The sequence below is a fragment of the Panthera leo genome, chromosome C1 (genome assembly GCF_018350215.1).
Source record: "Panthera leo isolate Ple1 chromosome C1, P.leo_Ple1_pat1.1, whole genome shotgun sequence".
Lineage (NCBI taxonomy): Eukaryota > Metazoa > Chordata > Mammalia > Carnivora > Felidae > Panthera > Panthera leo.
In genome coordinates, this window is record NC_056686.1 from 18,056,420 (window position 1) to 18,084,412 (window position 27,993).

At 46.3% G+C, this 27,993-nt stretch overlaps 1 protein-coding gene across 4 annotated transcripts in view; it reads left to right on the plus strand.

The window, feature by feature from the left end:
• Positions 1–27,993, plus strand: part of NIPAL3 (NIPA like domain containing 3) — a 48,564-nt gene that overhangs the window by 7,536 nt on the left and 13,035 nt on the right. For 2 of the 4 annotated variants that reach the window (XM_042949845.1, XM_042949846.1), the window contains exons 3-7: positions 17,236–17,304; positions 18,536–18,707; positions 21,257–21,316; positions 23,539–23,684; positions 27,366–27,462. In XM_042949845.1, the coding sequence (XP_042805779.1) occupies positions 17,236–17,304; positions 18,536–18,707; positions 21,257–21,316; positions 23,539–23,684; positions 27,366–27,462 (544 nt within the window). Of the gene's footprint in view, positions 1–8,519; positions 8,753–17,235; positions 17,305–18,535; positions 18,708–20,692; positions 20,711–21,256; positions 21,317–23,538; positions 23,685–27,365; positions 27,463–27,993 lie in introns of those variants that run through there. The other 2 variants (XM_042949847.1, XM_042949848.1) reach the window with 2 other exon arrangements.

Here is a 27,993-nt window from a genome sequence, read left to right on the forward strand (position 1 = left end):
GTTAATTAACTTGCCCAAGGACACATAGTCAGTAGGTAGTAAAGCTGGGATTCGAATTGAGTGTGTGCATTGCCAAGGCCCTTGCTTTTATCCATGGCTCCCTGCTGCCTGCATTGGGCCCACCACTCTGCCAGGCCCCTTCTCTCCCTGACACTGGTTAGTAAGTATTGAAATGGCAATCCTGGGGAAGATAATGCCTCCCCTGCTGGAGAAGGTAAGCATCAGGGAGCTGGCCTGAAGCCAGGTTACAGAAGTAGCAGAGCCTGGAGAGCCAGGCAGCTGCCTCTCTTGTATTTGAATATGAGTAACCCTCAGAGCAAGCCAGAATGCAATTCATACTGAATTGTTGGCAGTTTTAAGCCCAAGGGATTGTGGGAGGTGAGTTTAAATAGCAAGTAATGACTGGTCTTGTCACCGTGATATTTAAATAGAGGCTCTTGTTGGCAGATGTAAAGCAGATGTTAGAACGGGAGATCTGAGCTGAGGTTTCACTCGGCAAGGTTTCCTACCTCTGGGACCTTTGGCTGCTTTTCTGGAAACCGTTTACTTTTTTTCCAGAGTCGTAGCTGGCGCCAAAAAGGTCCTTAGAGCTATTGCTAAGAATAGTGATAATAAAAATAAAAATGATAAAAAATAATGATAGTAACAAGCTAGAATTGTTTTAGTACTTTTTTATGTGCCAGGTGATGTTTCAACATGTACGTTATTTCATGTAGCATGACATTCCCAACATGTATGTTATTTCATGTACCACGACAATCCCATGAGGGTTTACAATCCTCCATTTTAAAGAGGGGAAGCCAAAGCTCAGAGAGTTAAGGTAATTCCCCTGAAGTCATACAGCAGTAAGTGGCACAGGCAGGACCCCAGCCCAGGACTTCTGGTCTTCAGAATCCACACAGGGAAGCTGAAGCAGAGAGAGAAGTGACCTTGATTTTGCTGCCCCACCCTTGACATTGAGGTCTGTTGAAGCCACGCCAAGAAAGCAGCTGAGTTTGAAGCCTTGCTGCCTGCTTGTAGTGTGGCCCTCACCCTCCTTCCCTCTCCAGCAGCCCTTCCCATCCAGAGGCTGCACTAAGAGTACAGGGACCAAAAGTCCTGGCTTGTGCCTCACGGCCACATATATTAATAGAGCCCCCTTTCGTTTTCAAAGCGTCCCAGTTGGGTCGACCTGTGTCCTCAATATAAAGTTCCTGATAGTTGGGAGGCCTCACTACTTCCTCACCTGTATATATGGGACCAAAGTGCTGGGGACACCTGTTAAGGTCCGGCCCTGCCACTTGCTCACTCTGACTTTGGCCATGTCTTGGTCTTTCTCGGGCAGTTGAAATTCTCCACTGGCAGGAGCCCCCATGGAGGTATTTGCCTCCAAATGAGGCTGGCCCTTGCCACTTTCCTCCCTTCTCTTCCACCTCAGTGGACTCTGCCCAATGAAGTCGAGAGCCAGTTGGGAGGCAGTTAGGTGTTGCCTCAGCGGCATCGTCCCCATCTGACATCGCGTGCGGAGGAACTCAGGATCCAAAGATATTATGGCAGGTGAAGATGCTGGCCTGAGGCCACCACCAGGCAGTTCTCCCAACCTGCCCCTCAGTGGGGCAGGAATCTGTTTTAGTCTTGAGACAGAGTCACTGAGTCCAAGGTCAAATCCCTGTTCTAGGTTAGCCATCCACGTGGACTTGTTGAACACTTCCCCCTTTAAATAACTTCTGTGAACACACCTGGTGTGGTTCCTCTGCAAAAAGAGGAAGTCGGTGGCTCGTCCAGAGGCGGAAGCCACCCGGGCCCCACACCTCGTTCCCTCCCTGCCGGCAGACCCAGACACCCCCATTTTGCAGTTTTCCAGCTCTGAGGTTTGGGGGCGGAGCTTAACGTCAGGAGTTCTGCCGGTTGTCACCTCGACTCTGAATCGCCTCTTGCCACACACTTGAGGACTGCTAATAGGTGTACGTTCAAACTGTGTAACCCCTGGGCCGGTGGCATCGCCTTTGCCTGACTTTCAATGCTCACAAAATTGAATCAAGCACCACTTCACAAGGGCTTGGGGCATAATTAACTTTGATGAAGCCCTTTGAAATGCCTGGATGAAAGGGCATTTAATTATATTGCGCTGTTACTAACCAGGTCTGTCTGTAGCCAGTTATTATGCGTGGAGATTGATATACTTGTGGAAATGGCTTTTAAAAGAAACCCCAGCCGCCTGTGTCACTACTGGGAATGTAGCACTCCCGAGACAGGGTTGTCTTATTTTCCTAATTTACCTGCACCGCCTTTGAAGGGCACCTCAGAGAACACAGTGGGAGACAGCCCGGAGGAATAGTGACAGTCGGGAGACTGGAAGTCAGACCTGGAGCGACACAGAGCCTCCCGTCCCCACCTCTGCCAAGTTGTTACATTTCTTTGGGCCTTACTTTGTTCACGTGTAAAGTCCTTCCAACCCGTGTGCCGAACCTAGGACTCCTGACAGTACACACTTCATAGGTGGGTTATGGCCCAAAGGCAACGCATGGAAAGGGTTTCACGCCACACCTAATGTGTATGTATAAAAACACTCCGTAAATACCGTCCTTGATTATCATAGTAACCTCTTAACCTTGTTTTTCTGCTGCTTAGCCTGCTTATAATTTTTTTTTTAAGTTTATTTATTTATTCTGAGAGAGAGAGAGGGAGACAGAATCCCAAGCAGGCTCCACACTCAGAGCCCGACATGGGGCTCAAACCCGCAAACCCACGACATCACGACCTGAGCCGAGATCAAGAGTCAGAGCCACCCAGGAGCCCCTACAGTTTTTATTTCTAGGTTTGGGCCCTCACCATCCTCCTCCCCGAAATAGTATTGACTTGTCTACATGGCCACAGGGGCTCATTTCCCTTCTTGATCTCTTTACTTCCACCTGGCGAGTTGTTAGCACACTCTCGGGCAGCCTTGTGGACCTCATCGGCATTGCATCTGAGGACAGCTTAGTCTCTTGCGGTAAAAATAAAATAGCTACCAGTTATAGGTTGAACCATATGAAACTACCATTTCATATGGGTCCAAGTGGCAAAATAGTGGCAGTTTCCTCCAGCTCACCCTAGTTCCAAGTTACCGAGGTAAGTGCTTTCTCCCAACTATCTCAGGAAGTCCACGCACCAGCTCTGAGAGAGGGGCACTGCTGACCCAGCTAGCGAGGAGGTGAAGCAAATCCCCCAGCCCGCCCTTGAACCTGCAGCCGCGTGATCCCCACGTGCCCTCTGAAAAGCCCTCGCTGTGGTCTCCGGTTTCTGCACAACTCCCAGAGCCTGGTTCCAGCTCCCCTTTGTCCCCCATAAAGGAAATAAGGCAGCTGTGAGGTGTTGTGGGAGCCAGAACCAGGGTCCTTCTGTCTCCTCTCTGCCCAAGGCAGTCGCTGTAGAATCACTGCCAGTTAACTCTTTGAACCATTAATCATTAGCGTAGATAAACTGACTTTGTGCGCCGAGTGCCTGCCTGGCCCCAGATCTCTGCCTCCTTGAGGATGAGTTCCTTGCTCTGTAGCCTTAATGAGCTACACTTAATGAAGGGCTTCCTTTGGGGTCTTCAGACTTGACCCTCTAAAGAAACACCTTGTGTTTCCCCATTCATTCCTTTGGTTGACATCTAAGACATAAAACTTGTGTCACAAGTTTATATTTGCAAAGTATGTCGTTTCTAGCACATTTTAATACGAGTATTTTTTTTATAGCCCCTGAGATATGAAGCCCACGTGATATCTACCATCAGCCTTCGGAACAAACTCTTCTTTTTATTTTATTTTTTTATTTTGAGAGAGAGAGAGAGTGCGCGCGCACACAAGTGGGGGAGAGGGAGAGAGGCGGGGAGAGAGAGAGAGAGAGAGGGAGGGAGGGAGGGAGGGAATCTTAAGCAGGCTCCACGCTCAGCGTGGAGCCTGACAGACTCCATCCCCTGACCCTGGGATCGTGACCTGAGCCAAAACTAAGAGTCGGGCACTCAACCAACTGAGCCCCCCCAGGAGCCCCTGAAAAAGCTCTTCCTTAGCAGTCGGAAATTTTTACGTCATTCCTGTTTCTCCCTAACTTGGTATTTTCCCGACCTTTCCCCCACAGAATTTTGTCCCCAAACAGTGTCTGTGTTTTAACACTTAAAAATTATATGGACACATATCCTACTTGTCTACAAGAAAGGATGTAAAATAGGCGATCGAATTTCACTTTGTTAATGTTTCCTTTGGCATAAGGTTTGTGAAATAACAAAAATTCAACCAAGTAAATTTTGTAGATCTAATTGGCTTTATTAATTGATTCATGAATCAGGCAGCATCACATCCAGCAACTAGAGGGGAGCTCCAAAGGGCTACAGAAAGGGAAGGGGTTTTAAAAGCAAGACAAGAAAGTTATAAACAGAAAAAAAGGACTATTTCAGGTGAGATGACCTTTGGGGACAAAAGGGTCTTATTAGGTGGATTGTGTCATCTTCCTTTGGGGGATAGAGAGAGTCCATGTGACAGAGTACTTTATTGGTGTTGACCAGAAGCTTCCTGACTGACCAGTTAAGACTACATTTCTGGGGGAGGTTAGAACTTCAGTTAGGGGAGGTATTAAGCCCCAGTTTGGTGAGTTGGCCTAAGTGAGGCCATTTTGGGCCTCTGGCTTTCTTTTTAACATGTTCAGAAATAACTGATTCAACCCAGAAGCTTTTTATTGCTACAATTGAATAAAAGCAGTTGATTAATGTAATATAAAGTTTTATAATAATTATCAAGCATAAAATAACATATGAAGAATGGATATCTGGGGGTACCTGGGTGGCTCAGTCAGTTAAGCGTCCGACTTCAGCTCAGGTCATGAATTCACAGACCATGAGTTTGAGCCCTGCATCCGGCTCTGTGCTGACAGCTCAGAGCCTGGAGCCTGCTTTAATTTCTGTGTTTCCCTCTCTCTCTGCCCCTCCTGCCCCTCACTTTCTCTCTCTCTTTTGCTCTCTCTCATAAATAAATAAACAATTCAAAAAAATTTTTTAAATGAATATCTGAATGAGAATGGGACTTTGTTTTTAATATTCAAGACAAATATTACTGATGGCTAGAATGGGACAGATTTTAGCATCAGCTGTGTTGCAGGTTTGGGGTTTTATAGCTAGAGGTGCTGAGAACGTGTTCACAGAAGTACCTGGAATGGAAGGAATGTTGTTATGGCAGCATCCCTAAATTCTTTCAATTCCTTCTAAGTTTCGTGCTAAAAACCGCATAGTGATAAACTATTTTTATTGACTTATCAGCTAACAATATGAGGAGAGCCTCTTTCGGCCTCATTCAAAACAAAGTACTATATACATTTCATTTACCACAGTATTTGTTTGGCTTTCACAGTGTAGGCTCCCTCTCCTTGTAGATTCTTTGGCTGGTCTAATAATTAAATTGACATAAGATAGATTCCACAAGAGAAAAATTTAATGGCATACATATGGAGGCCCCAAAGAAGTAACCAAAGCTGGTAACTTTCATACCTTTTAGACAATAGATTTGTGAAGAATTGATAAGACAAAAGGGGTTGGGCTTTGGGTAGTAAATTAGTGAAGTAGTAGCAAGTTTTGTTTATACAGGTTTCTTGGCCTTAAATTTCCTATCTCTGGTGACAAGAATGTCTTTCTTCCTTCTGGTACATACTGGGAAGGTACCTTTCACATGGAGACTTATTTCCCACTTTCAGGAGGACAAATGGGGCCTCAGAGTATCCTTCTTGTACTGGCTGTTTCTTAAGTGACTTTAATTCAAAATAATCAATATGCCAAAGTGACATATTTTGGGGTGACCTATTTTGTTCCTCCTCAATAAGTTCTGTGACATTGACCAAAAAGGCATTATCAATTATGCTGATAAGTTTTCACCTAGAGGCACATTGGGTTAACCTGATATATCCAGAAAGGGTTGGGGAAATTGAAATCTTGTTAATTTTACTACATCTTTGCCTATACTGTATTTCAATACATGTATTTTAATTATAGTATGTGATACAAATATTTACTATTTACTAAATACTAAATTTACTATTATATGTACTATAATATTTGTACATATAATTGCAATTATAAATGCCTTATCACATGCTTGAATATGGCAATTATAATCCCTAACACAATCACTAAGAAAATAACTCAAAAATAGTCAAAGAAATTATAAGGGAATTAAAATGGTACACTAAGAAATATATCTCTTTAACACAAAAGAAGGCAGTAATGGAGAAACTGAGGAACAAAAAAAAAAAAGACATGACATATAGAAAACAAAACAGTAGAAATCCTTCTTTATCGGTAATTACATTAAATGTAAATGAATTAAACTCTCCAATTAAAGGGGACAGATTGGCAGAATAGATTTTTTAAAAAACACAATCCAAGTATATGCTATTTACAAGATACTCACTTTAGATTCAAAGACAAAAAAAGATTGAAAATAAAAAAGTGGGAGAAGATAGTCCATGCAAACAATAACCAAAGGAGAGCTGAACTAGCTAAACTAACATCAGACAAAATAGACTTTAAGATGAAAATTATTACGAGTGACAAAGAAGAACATTACATAATGGTAAAAGAGTCAATCTATCAAGAAGATATAACAATAATAAAATATATACACCAAAATACATGAAGCAAAAATTGACAGAATGGAAAGAAGAAACAGGCAGTCCAGCAGTTATCATTGGATACTTCAGGACCTCACTAGCAGTACCTCACTGTCAAGAAAATGGAAGACTTGGGGGCGCCTGGGTGGCTCAGTCAGTTGAGCGAACGACTTCAGCTCAGGTCACGATCTCGCGGTCCGTGAGTTCGAGCCCCGCGTCAGGCTCTGTGCTGACAGCTCAGAGCCTGGAGCCTGTTTCAGATTCTGTGTCTCCCTCTCTCTGACCCTCCCCCGTTCATGCTCTGTCTCTCTCTGTCTCAAAAATAAATAAACGTTAAAAAAATTTTTTTAAATAATAAAAAAAATAATAAAATAAAATAAAAAGAAAATGGAAGACTTGAACAACAACCAACTAGACTCAACCAACATCTATAGAACATCTCACTCAGTTGTAACAAAATACCCATTATTCTCAAGTGCATATGGAACATATGGCATAGAGCATATATTCTCTGGGATAGAGCATACATTAAGCCATAGAACAAATGTCAATAAATGTAAAAGACTGAGATCATATAAAGTATGTTCTCTGATCACAATGGAATAAAGTGAGAAATCAATAGCAAAAGGAAATTCATAACAATAAAGTAGGAAGTTCACATATGTGGAATTTAAACAACACATTCCTAAGTAACCAGTGAGTTAGTGAAGACATTACAGGGGAAATTGGAAAATACCTTGAGAGGCCCCTGGGTGACTCAGTCGGTTAAGCATCCAGCTTCGATTCAAGTCATGATCTCACGGTTCATGAGTTCGAGCCCCGCATCAGGCTCTGTGCTGACAGCTCAGAGCTTGGAGCCTGCTTCAGAGTCTGTGTCTCCCTCTCGCTCTGCCCATCCCCTGCTTGTGCTCTGTCTCTCTCTCTCTCAAAAATAAATAAACATTTTTAAAAATTTTTGAATAAAAAAATACCTTGAGCAATCTCATCCTAAAATTCATATGCAGACATGAGGAACCCCAACTGGCCAAAACAGTCTTGGAAAAAGAAGAACAAAGTTGGAGGATTTCAACTTCTTGATTTCAAAACTTACTGCAAAGCTACAGCAATCAAAACCATGTGATAGTGACCGAAGGATAGACTCACATATCGATACAGAGTCCAAATATAAACCAACACATCTATGGCCAACATATTTTCGACAAGGGTGCCAAGACTACTTCTGTGAGGAATGAATAGTGTTTTAAACAAATGAGACAGAGACAACTGGATATCCACATGTGAAAGAATGAAGTTGGATTCCTTCTTCCCATCATATACAAAAAATAACTCGAAATGGATCAGACACCTAAATGTAAGAGCTAGGACTATAAAACCCTTAGAAACATAGGTATAGGCACACATTGGAGACATTGCAAATTTGGTTCTAGACAACCTACAACAAAGTAAATATTGCAGTAAAGTGAGTCAAATGAATTTTTTGTTTCCTAGTGCATATAAAATTATGTTTACGCTATACTTTAGTCTATTAAATGTGCAGTAGCGTTATGTCTAAAAAGCAATGTCGTGCCTTAATTTTAAAAGACTTTATTGCTTAAAAATGCTAATCATCATCTGAGCTTCAAGTCAGAATCTTTTTGCTGGTGGAGGCTCTTGCCTCCATATTGATGGCTGCTGACTGATCAGGGTGGTGGGTGTTGAAGGCTGGGGTGGCTGGGGCAATTTCTTAAAATAAGACAGTAGTGACATTTGCTGCTCCGATGGACTCTTTCTTTCACAGACAATTCCTCTATAGCCTGTGACGCCGTTTGATAGCATTTTACCCACAGTAGGACTTCTTTCAAAATTGGGGTCACTTCTCTCAAACCCTGCTGCTGCTTTATCAACTCAGTTTATGTAATATTGCAAATCCTTTGTTGTCATTTCAATAATCTTCACAGCATCTTCACCGGGAGTAGATTCTCCGTTCACCATTGTCTTACTTTCTTTGCTCGTCTATGGGAAACAACTCCTCATCCATTCAAGTGTATCATGAGATCGCAACAATTCCGGCACATCTTCAGGCTCCCCTTCTAGTTCTACTTCACTTGCTGTTGCCACCACATCCACAGTGACTTCGTCCACTGAAGCCTTGAACCCCTCACAGTCATCCATGATGGTGGGAATCAACTTCTTCCAAACTCCTGTTAATGTTGATGTTCTGATCTCTTTGTATGAATCACAAATATTCTTAACAGCATCTAGAATGGTGAATCCTTTCTTGAAGGTTTTCAGTTTACTTTGCCCAGATCCATCAGAGAAATCACTCTCTCTGGCATCTATAGCCTTAGGAAATGTATTTCTTGGGGGCGCCTGGGTGGCTTAGTTGGTTAAGTATCCAACTTCGGCTTGGATCGTGATCTCGTGGTTCACGAGTTCAAGCCCCGCATCAGGCTCTGTGCTGACAGCTTGGAGCCCGGATTGGACTCTGTGTCTCCCTTTCTTTCTGCCTCTTCCCTACTTGTTCATTCTCTCTCTCTCTCTCTCTCTCTCTCTCTCTCAAAAATAAACGTCAAAATTTTTTTTGAAAAAAAGAAATGTATTTCTTAGAAAATAAGACTTGAAAGTTGAAATTACTCTTTGATCCATGGGCTGAAGTCGGACTTGTCACCGACTGAACCACCCAGGTGCCCCATCATCAACTTTTAAAAAAGAAAAATAACAAGTGTTGGCCAGGATGTGGAGAAATTGGAGTCCTCAGCCGGTGGGAATGTAAACAGGTGCAGCCACTATGGAAAACAGTTTGATCATTCGCCCAAAAGTTAAAATAGTCACCATAGATACCCAAGAGACTCGAAAATATATGTTGGTACAAAAACTCGTACAAGGATGTTAGTTATCTGTAATAGAAAGTGGCGATAACTCAGACGTGACTGGTGATTGGATAAACAAAATGTGTTATATCCACATAATGGAACATTATTTGACCATAAAGGGGAATGAAGTATTGGTACGTGTTATAACATACGAACCTTAAAACATTATGCTCGATGAAAGAAACCAGACACAAAAGACCACATACTGTAGGATTCCATTTATATGAAATGTCCAGAATAGGACAGGTCCAGAAACAGGAAGTAGATTAGTGGTTGCCGGGGGCTGGGGTGACGGGGAACGGAGAGGGACTGCTAATGGGTTTGGGGTTTCTTTTGGGGGGAGATGGTGGAAATGCTTGGGATTTAGAGAGTCGCATGGTTGTACAACACTGATGAAAAGTGGACATTTCCAATATTGTGTTGCAACTGTAGAAATCAGATGTGCACCCCTCCCCCGTTTGCTGTCGTTGCTTGCTGTGGTTTGTTAGTGTTTGTTCGTTTTCGTGATTTTTCTAAATTCTTTTCATAAAGTCCATGTGACCGCTGTTGTATCCAGCCTGATGAAGTCTGTTCCTGTTGGGTGGTCACCTTGTGTTTTGACAGTTTCCTTAACCACGTAGATCCAAAAAAGGAAAAAAAGAGGAAAAAAAAAAAAACCCTCCCCCAATTCTGCCAGTCTAAGCACATTGGCTGTGTGTCGGGGCCCTCCAATGCTTGGTCAGGCCATTTATACCCCTGTGCCTTAGCCCTTGCTCCCTGCTTGTATCCAGCCTGCAGGCCAGCCAGAGGTGAAGGCTAGTGTTTAATCAGGCCTTTTTGGAGCATGCATCCAGCCCTGGCTACATGCATGGCCTTTTTGATTCCCCGGTATACATGGAGACTTTAGAAAGCCCTTATCCTCTGTGTATCTCCTTTCCCAGACTCTTCCTGCCAGGCTTTTCTTTCTGTCTGTTGCTCCTCCTGAGTACTGTCCCTTGCCCCAAGCTGTTACACAGCCATTACTTGTACCTTTAAAGGCTTTAAAGTCAGACAGAACAAAGACAAGCCCTGTGCCAACCCTTCAGGGATCACCAGACAGGTCAGAATCCACAACCACAGTTTTTAAAAAAATAAGGTTCATGTATCACTCTCTCTGTGTCCTCATGGCTGTCACAGATCTGGGGTGTAAGGGATGGGAGGCAGGCAATTTAAAATGCCACAGTGCTCTCTTACCGTAAAGCAACAGCTTCTCTCTTCACCATGCCCTCCTCTGATTGTTACATGTTTTTGGCTAGACCCCAGGGTTGTATAAACAAAGTGATTCTGATAGGTTTTGTCAGCTCATTAGCTGTTATTCTGGAGAGGTGGGTCCCTGGAATTCTCTATTCCACCATTTTCAATGGTGTCACTCATAACATTGTGAATAGACCGAAAACCACTGTGTGGGATACTTTTAAAAGGTCAAAATGGTGAATTTTATGATTTGTGAATTTTACCTCAATAAAAAAGGTAATGATGGGTTAAATAAAGATATTCTAGGTCTATAGAATGGCCTTAAAGAGCATCTCAAGTCAGGCATTACAATGGGAAGACATTAGCTGGGCAAAGAAAGGGGGTGGGGAAAACAAGCAGGAGAATCATACACACTCAAGTCGGATGAAAGACGAAAGCTACCTGTTAGTGAATATCTGGGATAGAGTCAGATCTTGAGTCCCAGACAGAAACTGCTGGATCGTTCATCAACCTCGGTTTACTAAGGAAGTGTATCAGTTAGCTACTACTGAGTAACAAACCACCTGGAAACCTAAATTTACAAACCACAACCATTTTACTGCTTGCAATTCTACAGGTCAAGAATCTGAACAGGATCCAAAAGAGTTGAAGTCAGGATGTAAAAGAGATAATAGGACTTGAGTATTGATCGCAGTACTATCCACAATAGTCAAGGTGTGGAAATAACCTAAATGTCCACTGACGATGAATGAAGAAAGAAAACGTGATGTATCCATACAATGGAATATTGTGAATATTATGCAGCCTTGAGAAAGAAAAACATCTTTCTGAAAAAGGAAAACAGTCTGTGTCAACGGAGATGAAACTTGAGGACAAAATGCAAAGTAAAATAAGTCCTACGGGCTACATGTTTGTCATCCTCCCCCCCACCCCCACCTCCCCTGCCAAAATTTATATATTAAAGCCCCAGTCCCCAATGTGATGTTTTGGAGGTGAGACCTTTGGGAGATAATGAGGTCATGAATGTGGAGCCCTTGTGAATGGGATTAGTGCCCCTGTAAGAAGAGACACAGAAGGATCATTTCTCTCTCTCTCTCTCTCTCCCTCTCTCTCTCTCTCTCTCTCTCTCTCTGACATGTGAGGATATAGCAAGAAGGTATCCACCTGCAAACCAGGAAGAGACCTCTAAGCAGGAACAGAATCAACCAAAATCTTGATCTTGGACTTGCTAGCCTTTAGAACTGTGAAAAATATTGTTGAAGCTACCCAGTCTGTGGTATTTGTTAGAGCAGCTAACACTCACTGAGGCAGTAAGCCAATCACAGACCGACAAATACCACATGATTCCACCTAGATGAGCTGTAGACCATAGTCAAACTCGCAGAATCAGAGAGTAGAATGGTGGTTGTGGGGTTGGCGGGGAGGGGAAATGGGAGTTGCTAATCAACAGGCCTAGAGTCTCAATTACGGAAGATGAATAAATTCCAGAGATCTTTGTGCCTATATTTAACAGTACTGCATTATACACTTAAATTGTTCTTAAGAGGGCAAATTTGGGCTACAGTATCATCTGGAGTGCTGGACCGGGGCTGGAGAATCCAAAATGGCATCACTCATGTCTGGAGCCTCAGCTGGGGTGGCTTACTCAGCTGGCAGTTGGCCGAGATGGCTGGGCCTTTCTCTTCTCTTGCTGTTGACTGGGCCCACTCATATATCTATTTGGTCTTCCACATGACCCCTGTCCCTCCTTATGGATAGGCTAGACTTCTTTATAGGTGGTTGAGTTCCCTCTGTACAAAAGTAGAAGGTATAAGGCCTGAGCCCGGAAGTCCCAGAGCTTCATTTCCACCTCATTCACAAGGCCTACCCAGATTCGGATGGTGGGGAGAAAAATTCCCACCTCTTGAGGGCATACAGAGATGAGAGAGATGTTTGGCAGGCATCATTCCACTTTTATTTACCAGAAATGGTAACCCCAACTCGGACAGTATAATTGTGAAAGTGTAATGGTAAAAGTCCTGCCTCTCCACTAGGCCTCCACTGACACCACCCAGTAGGAGAAGGGGACTTCGCTGCTGCCAGCTGGGGTTAGAAGTCCACGCTCCCCGTGTGGGCTCTTCTCACTCTGTGGGGTGGGGAGGTGCCTCATCACTGGACCCCAGATCCGTCCTGGGCCTTCTCTGATAATCCCAGCATGTGGGTTAAGGTGTCTTGTTATAACTGTGAAAGGTTGGAAATCTAGGCTCCCTCCTTGGCCTCTGCTGGTGTTGGGGATTGGGTCGGTGGGGGGGGGGGAGCTATTTTTTTTCCTGTGATATTTGGAATACAGCAGTTGTCTAAAAGTTTTCTGTCTTGGGGCGCCTGGGTGGCTCAGTTGGTTAGGCATCCGACTTCAGCTTGGGTCATGATCTCACAGTTCATGGGTTCAAGCCCCACATCGGGCTCTGTGTTGACAGCTCAGAGCCCGGAGCCTGCTTTGGATTCTGTGTCTCCCCCTCTCTCTCTGCCCTTCCCCCACTCGCACTCTGCCTCTCTCTCTCAAAAATAGATAAACATTTAAAAAAAAATTTTTTTTAATAAAAACAATAAAAGTTTTCTGTCTTGCTTGACTGCTCATCTTCTGGTCTTTTGGCTAGAGAGCACGGGCTTTTCTTAGAGCTTTTTTGTCTATACCCATTATTATTCCCAGGTTGCCCGTTTCTTCAGCTTCGAGTCTGAGCGACGTGAGGTGAGGAGAAAACCCAGGGAACCCACTGCCGTGTCGTTCCTCGGGCCCCCAGCTCCCCAGCCTGTCTGCCTTCTCCTCTCCACCTTTCAGAGTCATCTCATGTTTGCTTTGTATACAACATCCAGGGTTTCCTGTTGTACACAGCAGGAAGCATAAGAAAAAGTGAGTCCGCTCCATCTTGCTGGAAGCAGAAGTTCCGTCATTTGCTTTTTAAACTGGAAGGAATAACAGAATTTATTGTATGTAAACGGCATTGGAATATTTAAGACGTATGTTTGTTATATTCTTAAGTGCAGTTTATTAGACTTACAAGCATTTCTTAGTTCCTTGGTAAGATTTTATGTAAAAGAAATGAAATTTGTGAATCGGTTTTTTTATAGCAAATATAATTTTTTTAAGTTTATTTATTTTGAGAGAGAGAGAGAGAGAATGAGCACAGCAGGGGCAGAAAGAGAAGAGGACAGAGGATCTGAAGCAGGCTCTGTGCCGACGACAGAGAGCCCAGCACGGGGCTCAGACTCACGAACCAGGAGATCATGACTCAAGCCAAAGTCTGATATTTAACCAACTGAGCCACCCAGGCGTCCCTAGCAAATATAATTAAAAAAAAAAAAAATCAATGTAATACAGAGAGGCGCTTTTTTTTTTTTTTGGTCTGCAAAAGCCATCCTTCGAAGAAATGAACACTCAGGTTTACTAGGAGTTGGACTCATTATAAACACGTACCCGAACTGCATCCCATAAAGCATGGGCTCGGGCTCTGTGGGGCAAACAATAGAAACCAACTCGAGCAAAAAAGACTGCGGGGCTGCTCCCAGAATGGAAGGAAGGGCTAGAGAAGGAGGTCTGGGGAAGTCCCAGGCACCAGGATGGCCCCTGGGGCCTGACTTGCCCAGGCCTGGCCTTGGGCAGCAGTGAGCCCAGCCTTCTTTCAGGCCTCCATGCTTCTCTGTTCAAGATGTATACCCCAGAGAGAGGCTCTGACCTGCCTGGTTGGCTCAAGCTTGAGTCTAGGCCCGTCTTTGTCCAGGGAGGACAGAGCACTTGGAGTAACAGTCCCAATGAGACTTTGCAAGGGGGAGCGGGGGCAAGAGGGAGCCTTCCACAGCAAAATCAGGGTGCTGTTGCCAGACCAAAAGGAACGGGATTCAAATGGCAGGCGGGTGAGCATCACAGATGTCTGCAGACCACGAGTTCTAGAGCCAAGTAGGTTTGGGACACCTGGGATGGCCGAGGAGGAACTGCCCGTGAGGCCCTCCGACCTGCCAGTGCACTGTGGCCTCCAAGCCGTGCACCCAGGATCCAGTGTTTCCCAAACTTACTTAACTATGTGGTGCTTTTTGCCTCAGAATCCCATTGACATCTCTAGGAACCCAGTTAGGGAAACCCTGGCCTGGTGGATCTCCAGTGACCCTTTTAGCTCTGAGATCTTATGATCCCACAGGAAGGACATGGTTTCTGCTTAAGTCTGTTTAAGAAGAGACAGACAGCAGGGGCACCTGGGTGGCTCAGTCTGTTGAGCGTCCGACTCTGGCTCAGGTCACGATCTCGCGGTCCGTGAGTTCTAGCCCCACGTCGGGCTCTGTGCTGACAGCTCGGAGCCCGGAGCCTGCTTCGGATTCTGTCTCCCTCTCTCTCTGCCCCTCCCCCGCTCATGCTCTGTCTCTGTCTCTGTCTCTGTCTGTCAAAAATAAATAAACATTTAAAAAAAAAAAAAAGAGAGAGAGAGACAGCAAAAACACATCAACAGAGATGGAGAAGGACCAAGGAAGTGCAGCTCAAGCAGTGAGAGCCTTCTGGGGAGGAAGTGGAAGCCAGCTCCCTTGGGTCCATGAGATGCCCTCAATGACCTTCTATTAAGGAGTTGTTTTCTAAAGTGAAATGAACGAAAGTCAGGTTCCTGTCTGGCCTGCTCATTCACTTGGTTTCTGTTGGCAGTCTGGCTTAGGTGACCAGAGGCTTAGGTGGGGGCTGGAAGGATCCTTAGAGGTTATCTGGGCTGGCGTTTACATTTTCCAGACGGGGACACACAAGCCTGATGAGGGGAAGGGACTCCCCCAAGGCCATGCAGTGACGAGGCAGCAGAGCTATACCTAGAACCCAGGTCTCCTGGCTCCCAGCTCAGCATCCTTCCTTTATTTTGCAATGCTGCACCTTGCTGGGGACAAAGTCAAGGACAGGCCATGGTGGTTTCTGTCAGTGAAAACACCCCCTCCCTCCTCCTCTTCCACAACCAACTACCTTCTTAGCTGTCTAGGCCCTCAGGATTCCAGGAAAGAGGGGAGGAGAGAGGGACAGAGGCTTGACTCCCTGCCTTACCACTTGCTAATTAGGTCTTCTAGATGAATTGCAGGACTGTGTTTGTCTCGCTCACAGCTGATTTCCTAGGGCCCGCCCAGGCCTTAAGGACCCAGCATATTTCACAGGGAGGGAGGAACCTCTTGAGCTTAGGGGGAGTTGGAAAAGGCCCATCCTGGGGAGGGAGGATTCATATTTGGCTAAGATAGAACATTTCTTGGTGTTTAGTGGTGAAATAACCCCGGAGGGTGTGTTGGCAACATAGTATAGTGTGGTTTAAATGCTGAGGCAAGTACCCTCTGACCCAGCAGTCCCCCTTCTGAGAATTTATCCCAAGGAGGTAATCCTAATCCTCATAAATGCACAAAAATGCATGTACTAGGATATTCAGTTAGAGCAGTGTTTTCAAAAAAGGAAACAGCCTCAATACCCAATAATGGAGAAGCAATGATAAAAAATACGGTACATTGAAATGACGAGTTATTTGATATTTATTAAAAATGATGAATTAAATATGCTTGACAGGGGAATGTGTTTATAATATCTTAAGTAAAAATGGGTTATAAAAAGATTATAGTCTTATTTTTATCAAATGAACTAACATTGTCATTCATATCTGAATTATGGACAGAAAAAAGTTTACAAGAACAAAATGTTTGCAGGAGTTGTCTCTGGGTTTTGGAATTACAGGTGGCTTTTCTATTATGTCATAATTGTTACTGTTCCTGTCATTTATTTGTATTCCCTGATTGTTCTACAATGAATATATATTTGGTAGTCATCTTTTAAGGTTAAAAGAAAATGCCATGCCAAGAAATCTGAACCTTATTCTTAAGGTGATAGAAATTAAATGTTTATAAATGAAATGATTAAAAATTAAGCACATTAGCCAGTTTAAAGAGTCTCACTGAGGGGCGCCTGGGTGGCTCAGTCGGTTAAGTGTTCGACTTCGACTTCAGCTCAGGCCTGATCTCATGGTTCGTGGGTTCGAGCCCCGCGTCGGGCTCTGTGCTGGCAGCTCAGAGCCTGGACCCCACCTCAGATTCTGTGTCTCCCTCTCTCTCTGAACCTCCCCCACTCACACTCTTTGTGTGTCTCTCTCTGTCAAAAATAAATATTAAAAACTTAAAAAAGAGTCTCATTGAGACCCCTCTGGCAACATGACGAATCCACTGATAAAATGGCAAATTGTATTCCTGCCTTTGTTTCTCTTGTAAATTCTGATTTGCTTTCCTGCACAAGACTAAGGGGAGTCGATCCATTAAGGGAATAGCAGAGCAGATTCAGGCCTTACCAGGTCTTTATGACCGGTGGACAAAGGACGTTGCTTTGTGGAAGTATCCAGCTCAGGGCAATGTTTTGTAAACCAGCAAAGCAGCCGTGTTGACCATGAGTAGTAAAACTCCAATAGAAGGTCAGGGGTGTGGCTTTGTGGCAGATGTTTTCCTGGTTTGGTTTGGGGACAGCAAACAGTGGGACCTCAGATGTGCCCTGGGGCCCTTTAGCTTCGACCCAGTTCACATCTTCTCCTGTGAATTTTCCTTACAGGAAAACCTGATCGGCGCCCTTTTGGCAATTTTCGGGCACCTTGTGGTCAGCATCGCGCTTAACCTGCAGGTAAGTGTCAGTCACCAGCACCGTCTACAGCGGAGACACAGCTCTGATCAGCGGGGGCGTCTGGTGCGGACCCCGCTGCCTCCTCACCGTGGGACGCTGTCTACTCCATTCCTGGGCTGGGCCTACAATATCTTGTGGGTTGTTCCAGAATCTTCTTCGCCCCCATGTCATCCCCCCCATCACCCCTCTGCTCTGATGACAGCACTCACCATTACTTAGAATCCCTGGGGGCCCTGGAGCAACTGCTCTGGAAGCCGGCCCCCTTAGCCCATCCCAGCTGGCAAGCAGGTACCTGCTCCCAAGCCCTGCCTCGGAGGTTGCTTTGGGGACACCCGTGGACAGGATACGTCCCACAGCACACAGGCTGGCTCTGCTCTGCCAGTGCTACTCAGCTTCTAGCTGCGGTGGACCCGGAGCAGGGACATGAACACACATGGGCACCGGGTACATCTCGGCTCCCACGCACACGCGTGTGCGGGAGTGTTTCTGTGTGTTTTTGGTCTCATAGTCACTTGTTTGGTTCAGGCTCTTCTTTCTACAGACCGGCATCCCTGCCTCCACATCTGCTTCTCTGGAGCCCGCCTCACGGTCCCCCCTAAGGAGCCCCGTGGTCCTCTAAGTCTGCCTGGCTCTCTTCAGTCACCACCCCACTTTCTCTGCCCCGAGTCTGCACTTCCAGAACAAAGGCTGTTGGGCATACTTGGGCCAAGTATCCACCCAAGGGAAGGCAGCGTCCACCGATACCCCCGGGGCTGCCCCAGTGCATCTACAGAAGGGAGTGAGGCCGAGCAGGCACCCTGAGGTGCCCATGAGGAGTCCTGGGCATTGCAGTTAGAGAGAGAGAGACTCAGGCCAAGGCCGGGCTAACATGGGGGTCCTAGACCACGGCTCCCACTCTAGACTGTGACGTGCATTAGAAATGCACCTTTCCAGGCCTCCCCCACACCTCCCCTGAGGTCGAGATGTTTATATTTTCAGAACTTCCCCGGGAGTTTTTGAGGCTTTCCAGCCAGTTTGAGAACTTCTGTCTTAGAGTGACAGTCGGGTATTGAGAGCCCTACTGCTTGCCTCTCCTCTGAACAAGGACTCCAGAACCTGACAAACCTTCCTAAATGAAAAGGCGGGGGCGGGGGCGGGGGGGGTCGGGGAGGGTGGGGGTAGACAGGATACATACATCGCAGCATCTTTCCCCAAACATCTGGGCAAGTCACATTCTTTCTCGGATTTCTAGAAGTACTGCCACATCCGCCTGGCAGGCTCCAAGGATCCCCGGGCCTACTTCAAGACCAAAACATGGTGGCTGGGCCTGTTCCTGATGCTGCTGGGCGAGCTGGGTGTGTTCGCCTCCTATGCCTTCGCTCCGCTGTCACTGATCGTGCCCCTCAGCGCCGTCTCCGTGATTGGTAAGCCCGGGCTCCCTGCACCACTCCCCTGGGACCCACCTGCCTGCACCTCCACCGTCCTAGTGAAGCAAAACACCGTTTTGCTTGGCCACATAGCTAACACTTACAAACGGCTTCATACACACCGGTCCTGCATCTAGCACTTTACAGATACTAATTCTTCTAATCCTCCTTTTTGAGGTACTGTCATTATCCCCATTTTACAGAAACAGGGGCGCTGAGCGGTGAAGTTCCTTCCTCCAAATCACAACAGCTAGTGAGTGGCGGGCCTGGGGTATAGATAGATGGGGGGGCTGTCTGGCTCCCTAATCTCCTTAAAAATGATTCAGAAAGTGTATCAGAATTGCCTTTTATTTCCACTGAAGAAGGAAGGTAGAAACTTGGACCCTTTCATCAAGATAATCCAAGCTTTTATAGGGTTCAGGTGTCTCACACCTCTAAAAACTGCACATTCAACTTATTCTCTGATCTTTTTCCATCAACTGATACCATCTTCAAAACATTGTTCACTTTCTCGGGGCGCCTGGGTGGCTCAGTCGGTTAAGCGTCCGACTCTTGATCTCAGCTCAGGTCATGATCTCATGGTTTCGGGAGTTCAAGCCCCATGTCTGGCTCTGCAGTGGCAGCTGGGAGCCTACTTGAGATTCTCTCTCTCTCTCTCTCTCTCTCTCTCTCCCCCCCTCCCTCCCTCCCTCCCCCACTCACTCACTCTCAAAATAAATAAACAAAAAAATATATTGTTCATTTTCTCACATGCCATTTTTCTGTCATTTTTGTAATCACTGAGCCAGGGTTTCAGAACATTTGAACCAATGAAAAGATAAAAGAAAAAGACACTCAAGCCAAGCCCACGAGACACTTGAGGTGTTCACACATGCTCTGTTCCTTTCTCACACAGTATTGTTCTAAAATGTAATCTGGGGGCGGCTGGGTGGCTCAGTCAGTTAAGCATCTGACTCTTGATTTCGGCTCAGGTCATGATCTCATGGTTGGTGAGATTGAGCCCTGGTGGTGCTCTGAATTGACATCATGGAGGCTGTGTAGGATTCTCTCTCTCCCTCTTTCTCTGCCCCTCTTCTGCTCGCATGCTGTCTCTCCCTCCCTCCCTCCCTCTGTCTCTCTCTCTCCCTCCCTCCCTCCCTTTCCCTCTTTCTCTCTCTCTCTCTCAAAATAAATAAATAAGCATTTAAAAAATAAAATGTAATCTGAACGCCTTTAGTTGTGGCAGAGGTCGCCCCAGTCCTTGCCTTTCCTTGTCGTCTTATCTGGCCCACTTTCTATGTTTATTTTATTACACAGCCCCTACGGGTATTGACGTTTGTCTTCTGCCCGTTGCTGATCTGAAAAGGACTTCAGAACCTTTACTCAGAATGAGACATAGGTGACCAAGTGCTTTAAATATTTGCCTTTGAATTTTAATAATTTAGTGATTCAATAATCAAATTCTTAACAATAAGAATCTGAATTGTAATGATGGGTTCTCAGGTATCAGCCACTAGAAAGTAAGGGGCTCTCAGAGCTTCTTAAGTCACCCAGTAAAAAATAATATTAAAAATATATAAACATTAAAATAATAACTACAGTTTCTTGGGCACCTATTACTTAACAGTCACTATTCCAGGCACTTTAATAGTAATAATAGCTCAGTTATTGAGCATTTACTGTGTAACTAATTATCTACATGTATTATCTCATTTAATTGCCCTTATAACTCAGAGAAGTAGGTATTTTCATTGGTACGCTGATGAAGCAACATTCAGAGAGAGAAAATGAGAGAAGGAAAAGGAGGATGTGGAAGTAGAGGGAACGAATTCCAATTTATATGGAGCAAACACCCCCACCATGGCTGATTTCACAGCCCACCATGGCTGAAACCACAGTGGCTTCCTGCGTATTTAACAAGCAGCGAGCTGGTGTGAGCTGAATCCAGACTGAGACTCCCATGTAGCGACTTACCCACCGGTACACAGCCAGAAGAGGCAGCGCTGAGAATGGCCACCCAGGTCTGTTCACGGTGAATGCCAGCCCCACCCTTCCGAGCAGTAACCTGCAAGTTTGAGAGGGACAGAGAAGAACCAGGGGAAAGTGTCAGAGGTAGTCATGGCAGTGGAAGGAGCAGGAGCCCTGGCCTCCGACAGCCCTTCCCAGCTGCACGGTCCTGAGTGGGTCCTTCACCTCTCGTAGCCTCAGTGTCCCGTTTTTCAGATGGGAATAATAGCACCCACCTCGGAGGGTAGATGTGCCGGAAGCGACTTGTGCAAATCACCTGTCACACTGCAAGTACTCAACGCCAGCGCTCCTGGGCCTGTGGGAAATCCTCAGGAAGGCTCAGAGAGGAGCCTCCCTTTCCGAGGTGGAATAACAGAGGAACCAGAAGGACTGAGTTTTGGGGACGGGAGCATGAGGGAGAGGTACCAAGGGAGTACCAAGTTCCAAGGCAAACGAGTCAACCCCAGGGCCTGGGCAAAGGGACTCCGTTGGGCTGATGGCAACCTCAATTTTCTTTTCCCTGTGCTTTTACTTATTTATTTTTTTTTTTTTTTTTGTAGCTAGCGCCATCATAGGAATCATATTCATCAAAGAAAAATGGAAACCTAAAGACTTCCTGAGTAAGTTCACTGATTTGAGTCCCTGTTCTTAATGTTACGCTTGTGCCGTTTGTTCATTATGAAGCCAGCTCACCCCAATTTAGAGATCATCTGTCTCCTGCTCCCTTCTCTGCTTCTATATTCTACCCTCATCAGGCTCCTGAGAGCTGGGTTTTTTAATCAGTGGTTCCCAAATCTGGCTGCACAACAAAATCATCTGCGAGACTTTTTAAAAAGGGCTTTCATTCATTCCACTCAATCTATATTTACTGAGCATCTACTGTTGGGATTTTAGGAGGCCTGAAAAAAGGCACCCTCTTTCCCTAAATGAGTTCTAAAGCAATGGGAAACAAACATGGAGGTCAAAGACAAGAGGTCACAAGTTATGCTTTATTCCTTCTACAAACTAGATTAGAGTGTGCAGCCAAATGAACTTGCTCACGTGGCCAAGTTTGGGAACAACTGTTCCGAATCGTTGGTGCCGGATATGAGCAAGACAGGGCCAGAAGACTTGAAAAAGAAAAGAATCTGACACTGCTCAGCAAACATACGATGCCAAGAGTCTTTTGCTCGGAGTGAACTGCGGTAGAGTCCCGATGACAGAGGAAGGGTGCAGGGGTAGCTGGACTGGTTCTGAGACCAGTGTAGAGTTTAATGTGCCTTCCAGGCTCACTCTAGGTGGTCCTGGTATAAGAGACACGCTAGTCCAGGCAGTGCCCTATGTAAATTGGAAAAAGATGGCCCCTCTGGACAGCTGTAGGTCTATGGGTACGTGACCTGGTGAGCAGAGCATGGGCTAGATTTTAGCCCTCATCACCTCTTCAGCTAGGTGCTCTTAGGCAGTGAGCAATTTATACAACTGTACATGGCTGTCCTGCATAAAGTTCCATTAAATTCAGCAAACATTCACCCAATGCTAGACCTGTGCTGTTCACCACAGGCATGGAGCTAAGTAAGACCTTTCCCTGCCTGAAGAAAACTTAAGACAACAGACTTGTATATCTTAGCACAGAACTCATTATTGAATTTAACCGTGGCTCATTCATTCATTGAACAAATGAACAACTGGTTTTTGAGCACCTTATGAGGCCTAGAATGAAAATTAAAGACATGTGATGTGGTATCACATTTTTTTGGGAGACAATGGAATGAAATATATAGTTAGTTCCATCCCACAAAAATCCAGAGGCCTGTGGTAACCAGGCGTAGGTCAGAACTCACAGCCCTTTTCAAAGCTTGCCTGGATCTGGGCTGGACTTCCAGAGGTTTTTCACAAAATCCCCAGGGTGCATCTGGAGTGTGACAGGACCCAGGGGAAGAGGCAAGAGACTCCCCACCCCTCTAACGGCCTCTGACAGGTCTGTGGAATAGAATATTGACAGTATTTGGACCGATCTCTTGGGATTAGGTTAACCAGCCGATGGGAAAGGATAAGGTCATTATGACACGCTCAAGGATGTTCCTAGCTGGTTATTTGTTATCACCCAACAACTGGAGAGTCCTCAAACACCCATCAGCCGCAGAATGGATACACCGTACAGCCCTACACCCCACACCAGGATACAGATGAATCTCACAAGCTCCCAAACCTTAATGTTGCACGAACCCAAACGCAAGGAAACGTAGTGTGTGAGCCCGCGTAGATAGAGTACAAAACCAGGCAAACTGTCAGCACCTGTTAGAAGTCAAAGTTTTCTCCTGGGGCCGCGGTCTAGTGATTCAAAGGAGACACAAGGGAGGATGTTGGGGTCCTGCTAACGTTCCCTTTCTTGATCTGGGTGCTGGTTACGTGGGTGTGTTCACTTTGTGAGAATTCATCGGGCACTTTTTTGTATACATGCCCCACCTCACTAAAATGTTTTCAACATTACATGTTATTTTTTTTTAATAACAATAAGGAAGGGGTGCCTGGGTGGCTCAGTCGGTTAAGTGTTCAACTTCAGCTCAGGTCATGATCTCGTGGTCCGTGAGTTCGAGCCCCGCGTCGGGCTCTGTGCTGACAGCTCAGAGCCCGGAGCCTGCTTCAGATTCTGTGTCTCCCTCTCTCTCTGCCCCTCCCCCGTTCATGCTCTGTCTCTCTCTGTCTCAAAAATAAATAAACGTTAAAAAAAATTTTTTTTTTTAAATAACAATAAGGAAGATAAGAAAAACCAAAAACAACAACAACAACAACAACCAGAAGCACATGCTGGCCTGAGGCCCAACCTGCCGCCAGCCCTGTGACAGCCTCCCTTTCTCTGCAGGGCGCTATGTCTTGTCCTTTGTTGGCTGCGGTTTGGCCATCGTGGGCACCTACTTGCTGGTGACATTCGCACCCAACAGTCACGAGAAGATGACAGGCGAGAACATCACCAGGCACCTCGTGAGCTGGCCTTTTCTCTTGTACATGGTAAGAGAAGCCGTTGTTCCTTCCACCCAAGATGGCAGGAGGGAGCATCACATCCTAGACCCTGAACACCTGAATATCCAGCAATAGGGGATTCAAGTGAATCATGACGTATTTCACAGCACCAAAGACCGTGCTTGTGGCAAGGATGTGCTCCATGGGAAATGCCTTTTTCACTCATATCCTGGGTAATGTCTAAATCTGCACATACAATACGATAATTCTAGTTTTTAGAGAGAGTGTAGGTGTGTGTGTACAATGTATATGTGAAGGACTAGATGGAGAAAACAGAAACTCTATCTATAATTGTCTCCGAGAGCTGGAATTATGATTGAGTGTTCACTTCACCTGTGTCTTTATGCATCATCCAAAATTTCTCCAGTGATCATTTAAGACTTTTAAGGTAAGAAAAACACTTAACATTTTAAACAGTCATAGAACTGTTACCTATGTATTTTTTCCCAGTATCACACAGCTGCTAGAAGCTAATAGAAACTCCAGAGACACTGGAAACTGTCTCTTAAACCCCTAGCCCCGATTACATCCCACGTGAGGTCTACAAATAAACTGATTGAGGAAGCATGTAAGGTATTTAATAAGCTGCCGGTATATATTCCCGTTCTGTGCCAGGCAGGCACTGAGCTAAACACTTTCTTGCGTATCATCTCAAATTCTCCCAGAACCCTATAAGGTTTTTCTCCCCATTTTATGGAAGAGAAAACTGAAGCGTCGGGAGGTTAGTTGACTGCTCAGAGTCCCACGAGGGCAGAGCTGGATTCGAAGTCGGGCCTGCCTGGCTTCACGGACCACCTTCCCTCGCCACGGCCCGCTGATGAAGGTGTTGACTGTTTTTCCTCTGACACGAGCAGCCTGGGACTGCTCTACAGGCCTGAAACGTCCTTTTTCCTTAGTTTGCTCCCAAGGCAGAGGATAGATGTCCCCCAGATTGGGACTGTTTCATCTCCCTACCGTCAGCCAGCCCCAGCGTGTAGCTGGTGGGCGTGGAGACTGCCACTTCTCCACACCCTGTCTCTGGCAGGACAGAGCCAAAGAACACCCCTCTTCAGGAAAAGCTTAACCCCAGAACACAGTTTTCTCCGAGGGAGTCCTGGGCTTGAATCTGTCATGCGCTGTGTGACCTTGGCCAGGTCGCCTAACCGGAAGCTCTGCCTCCTTCTGTGTAAGCTTGGTGGGAGTCACTGGCCCGGGGCTGGTGGTTGGGAGACGTGAGGTGGTGCGGCAATCACCCAGCCCTTGGCAGATGCCCAGTGACCTACTCTGTTTGTCTCCTTGTGTCTCCAAGGCATTGCCGCTGTAACCGAACTCAAGGGGTCGCTGCTTGGGGTGCATCCAATTGAACACAACCCGAGGAAGTGTTGAAAGCAAAGACCTTTTATTACTTGTCACAAGTAAGGAGACAGGGAGATAGCTCTCAAAGCACTGTCTCCCGGTGGGGTTAGGGCAGGAAGCTTTTATGCAGTGCGCTGGAGGGCAAGGGCAGGGAGCTGGGCACATTAAGGAACGGATGCATTTTCTGTTTCTTAGGCACTTTGGTTCAGCTGCACATGCTTATTAGCATACATTGTATATTCACAAAAAATGGCAGAAAACCCCACCCGTAGGAGATCTTAGCATTAGAATGAGTGAAAGGTAACGTTAGGGCAGCTCATAGGGCTTCTGTGCAGGCCCCGATCTCCAGCGTGGCTTGAGCTGGCTCACTCAAGGGGTGTCTCTCTAGTGGGGTACCTGGCCTTGACCTCTCCTTGACGGGAGCTGTTTATTTCCCTGCCTTTGCCCCTGCCCCCTCTCCCTCCCGCTGATAGATTTCAGTCCCCTGACGTGAGTACGTCTCTGTTGTGACCTAACACCGCCAGCTAGACAGATGTGGCCCGATTCGGTCAACATTCACGGAGTATCTGCTGTGTGCCAGACACGGTGCCCGTGAGACTGACGGCAGGTGCACTTGTGAGCAGAGCATGATACACAGAGTTGATAGAGTTGTCCAGTCGCTGTGTTGTACGCCTGACACTAACGTGACGTGGTGTGTCAACGATACTTCGGTAAGAAAAAGAAAGGAAGAGAGGAGACATGCTCCCGGGACTCAAGGTCACGTACGCAGCAGCACCAAGCCTATGCCAGCACGCATTTAAGCCTCGTGAAGAGTGGCTAGAAAACCGGGCCCCCTGAGAGCACGCACGATGGTTAGCAATGTTGACGAGCAACTACATCTGCTTGATGGTGTATGTTGCGGCAATTAAAGATAATTATGACAACTTCAGAAAATACGAGAGTTGTTTTTGGTAACTAAAAACAGCCCAGGACAAAACTGCGCACGGACTGTGATGACAAGTAGATAAAATATGTATTCACTGCAACAAAGGCAGAAAGAAACAGGAAAATGAAAACAGCTGGGGTTTTGGTTTTTTTTATGGTCTCTAATTATGAGGAATTTAAAAATTTTTCGAAACGCCCGTTAATGTTTCTGCGTTGCTTTTTATGAGTGCCTTCTACACCCTAGGCCCTGGGCCTCTCGCATCCGGGCAGCGTAGCCTAGTGGGAAAGTGCACGGGCCCTGGAGCCAGCCTGCCCAGGTTCGGATCCCGGCTCTGCCATTTCATTAGCTAGCACTGTGACAGTGCCTACTTCACAGAATTATTGTGCTAATTTAACGACCTTAGTCTAGACACAGTGTTTACAAGGTGCCTGGCGCCTTTATGAGTTCGTTACGCGTTAGCGATGATTATGGCCTTACAAAGTAAGAATCGTAATCCCTATTTCACAGATGAGGTAATCGAGGCTTAGAGATGTTAAGTGACTTGCCCACGGCCACACAACCATTTTAGAAGCAGATCCAATTTCAAACTTGGGCCTCCCTGACTCCAAATGTCCTTTCTTTCGACCCCACCAAGCCGCGCACATTGAAGGCTTGGTTAGGGGACAGGGGCACGTATTCTTAAGCCAAAGGTTCTACTTCAACCAAAGAGCTCTTCTCCTCAGTGAACAGTGTCTCCCTCTTTTTTCTTTTTCATTTATTTTTAAAAATTTTTTTTTTATGTTTATTTATTTTTGAGAAAGAGACAGAGTGCAAGACAGGGAGGGGCAGAGAGAGGGGGGAGGCACAGAATCTGAAGCAGGCTCTAGGCTCCGAGCTGTCAGCATAGAGCCTGATGTGGGGCTCGAACGTACAAACTGTGAGATCATGACCTGAATCGAAGTCGGTTGCTTAACCAACTGGGCCACCCAGGCGTCCCTAGTGTCTCCCTCGTTGACCCACCTTCAGTTTTAATGGGGTTACCCATGGAGCAGTGAGGTGGGGAGAAACCTCAGCCTGATGAATCCTGGCCATGTAAGACAGGACGTGTGTGAGACCAGCGCACCCTCCTCAAAGCCCTGAGCGAACCCCTCATCAGTGGGAGCCCTGAGCCCTCCTCATCAGTGTTACCCAGAGGGTAGAGATTCACTCAGAGTTTACTCAGAGCCCCTCCCGTTTCCACGGGAGAGTTTGGGAAATGCTGGGTGCTTCAATTCCCTGTCAACTCTGAGGGACTTGAGTCCTTCCATGACTTTCAACTCCGTGACTTTAGTGACACCAGCAGCATCAACTCCAGCCCAGCCCAGCAGGGCCTCCCAGGCTTGCCCACACCCACGGCCACCACTGACCTCCCCGCCTGCTGACTTCCACAGCTTGTCGAGATCATTCTGTTCTGCTTGCTGCTGTACTTCTACAAGGAGAAGAACGCCAACAACATCGTCGTGATTCTTCTCCTCGTGGCCTTACTCGGTGAGTGGGGGTCTGGGTGGTTGAGTTTTGCCACCATCGGGCAGCACCACGAGGTCCCTGCCGAGTGGAGGTGGCTTCCGTCAGTTCTGTCACTCTGCTGACTGCGTTCAGTGTCCTTGCTCCAATACCAAGAGTCCCCTAAGTGCCAGGAACGGTGCCGGAGAGGGGGCCACAGCGGTGGACAAGACAGACAAACCCCCGCCCTAGGGAGGCCTCCATTCCAAAGGGAGGAAGTGTTAATAAACAAGCAGACAAATGCATAGATCCTGGAGAAGTTTGGGCGGTGGTGATTACAGTGAAGAAGAGGACAGCAGGGTAAGGGCGAGGGGGGGTAAGAGTTTATTTCAGAGAAGTCAGCGGTGGGGCAGGCTCCAACAGCTGCCTCCTTAAGGCTTCATGGAAGCCTGTCGGGCTGGGAAGGAGTGCTGAATTCAAAAGCAGGAATCGATTTTGCTCTCTCACCTGTTTTTTCTTTCCTTTGGGAGGGATGGGCACAATGTGGGAAATGGCCCCCAAATCAGACTGGGGCAA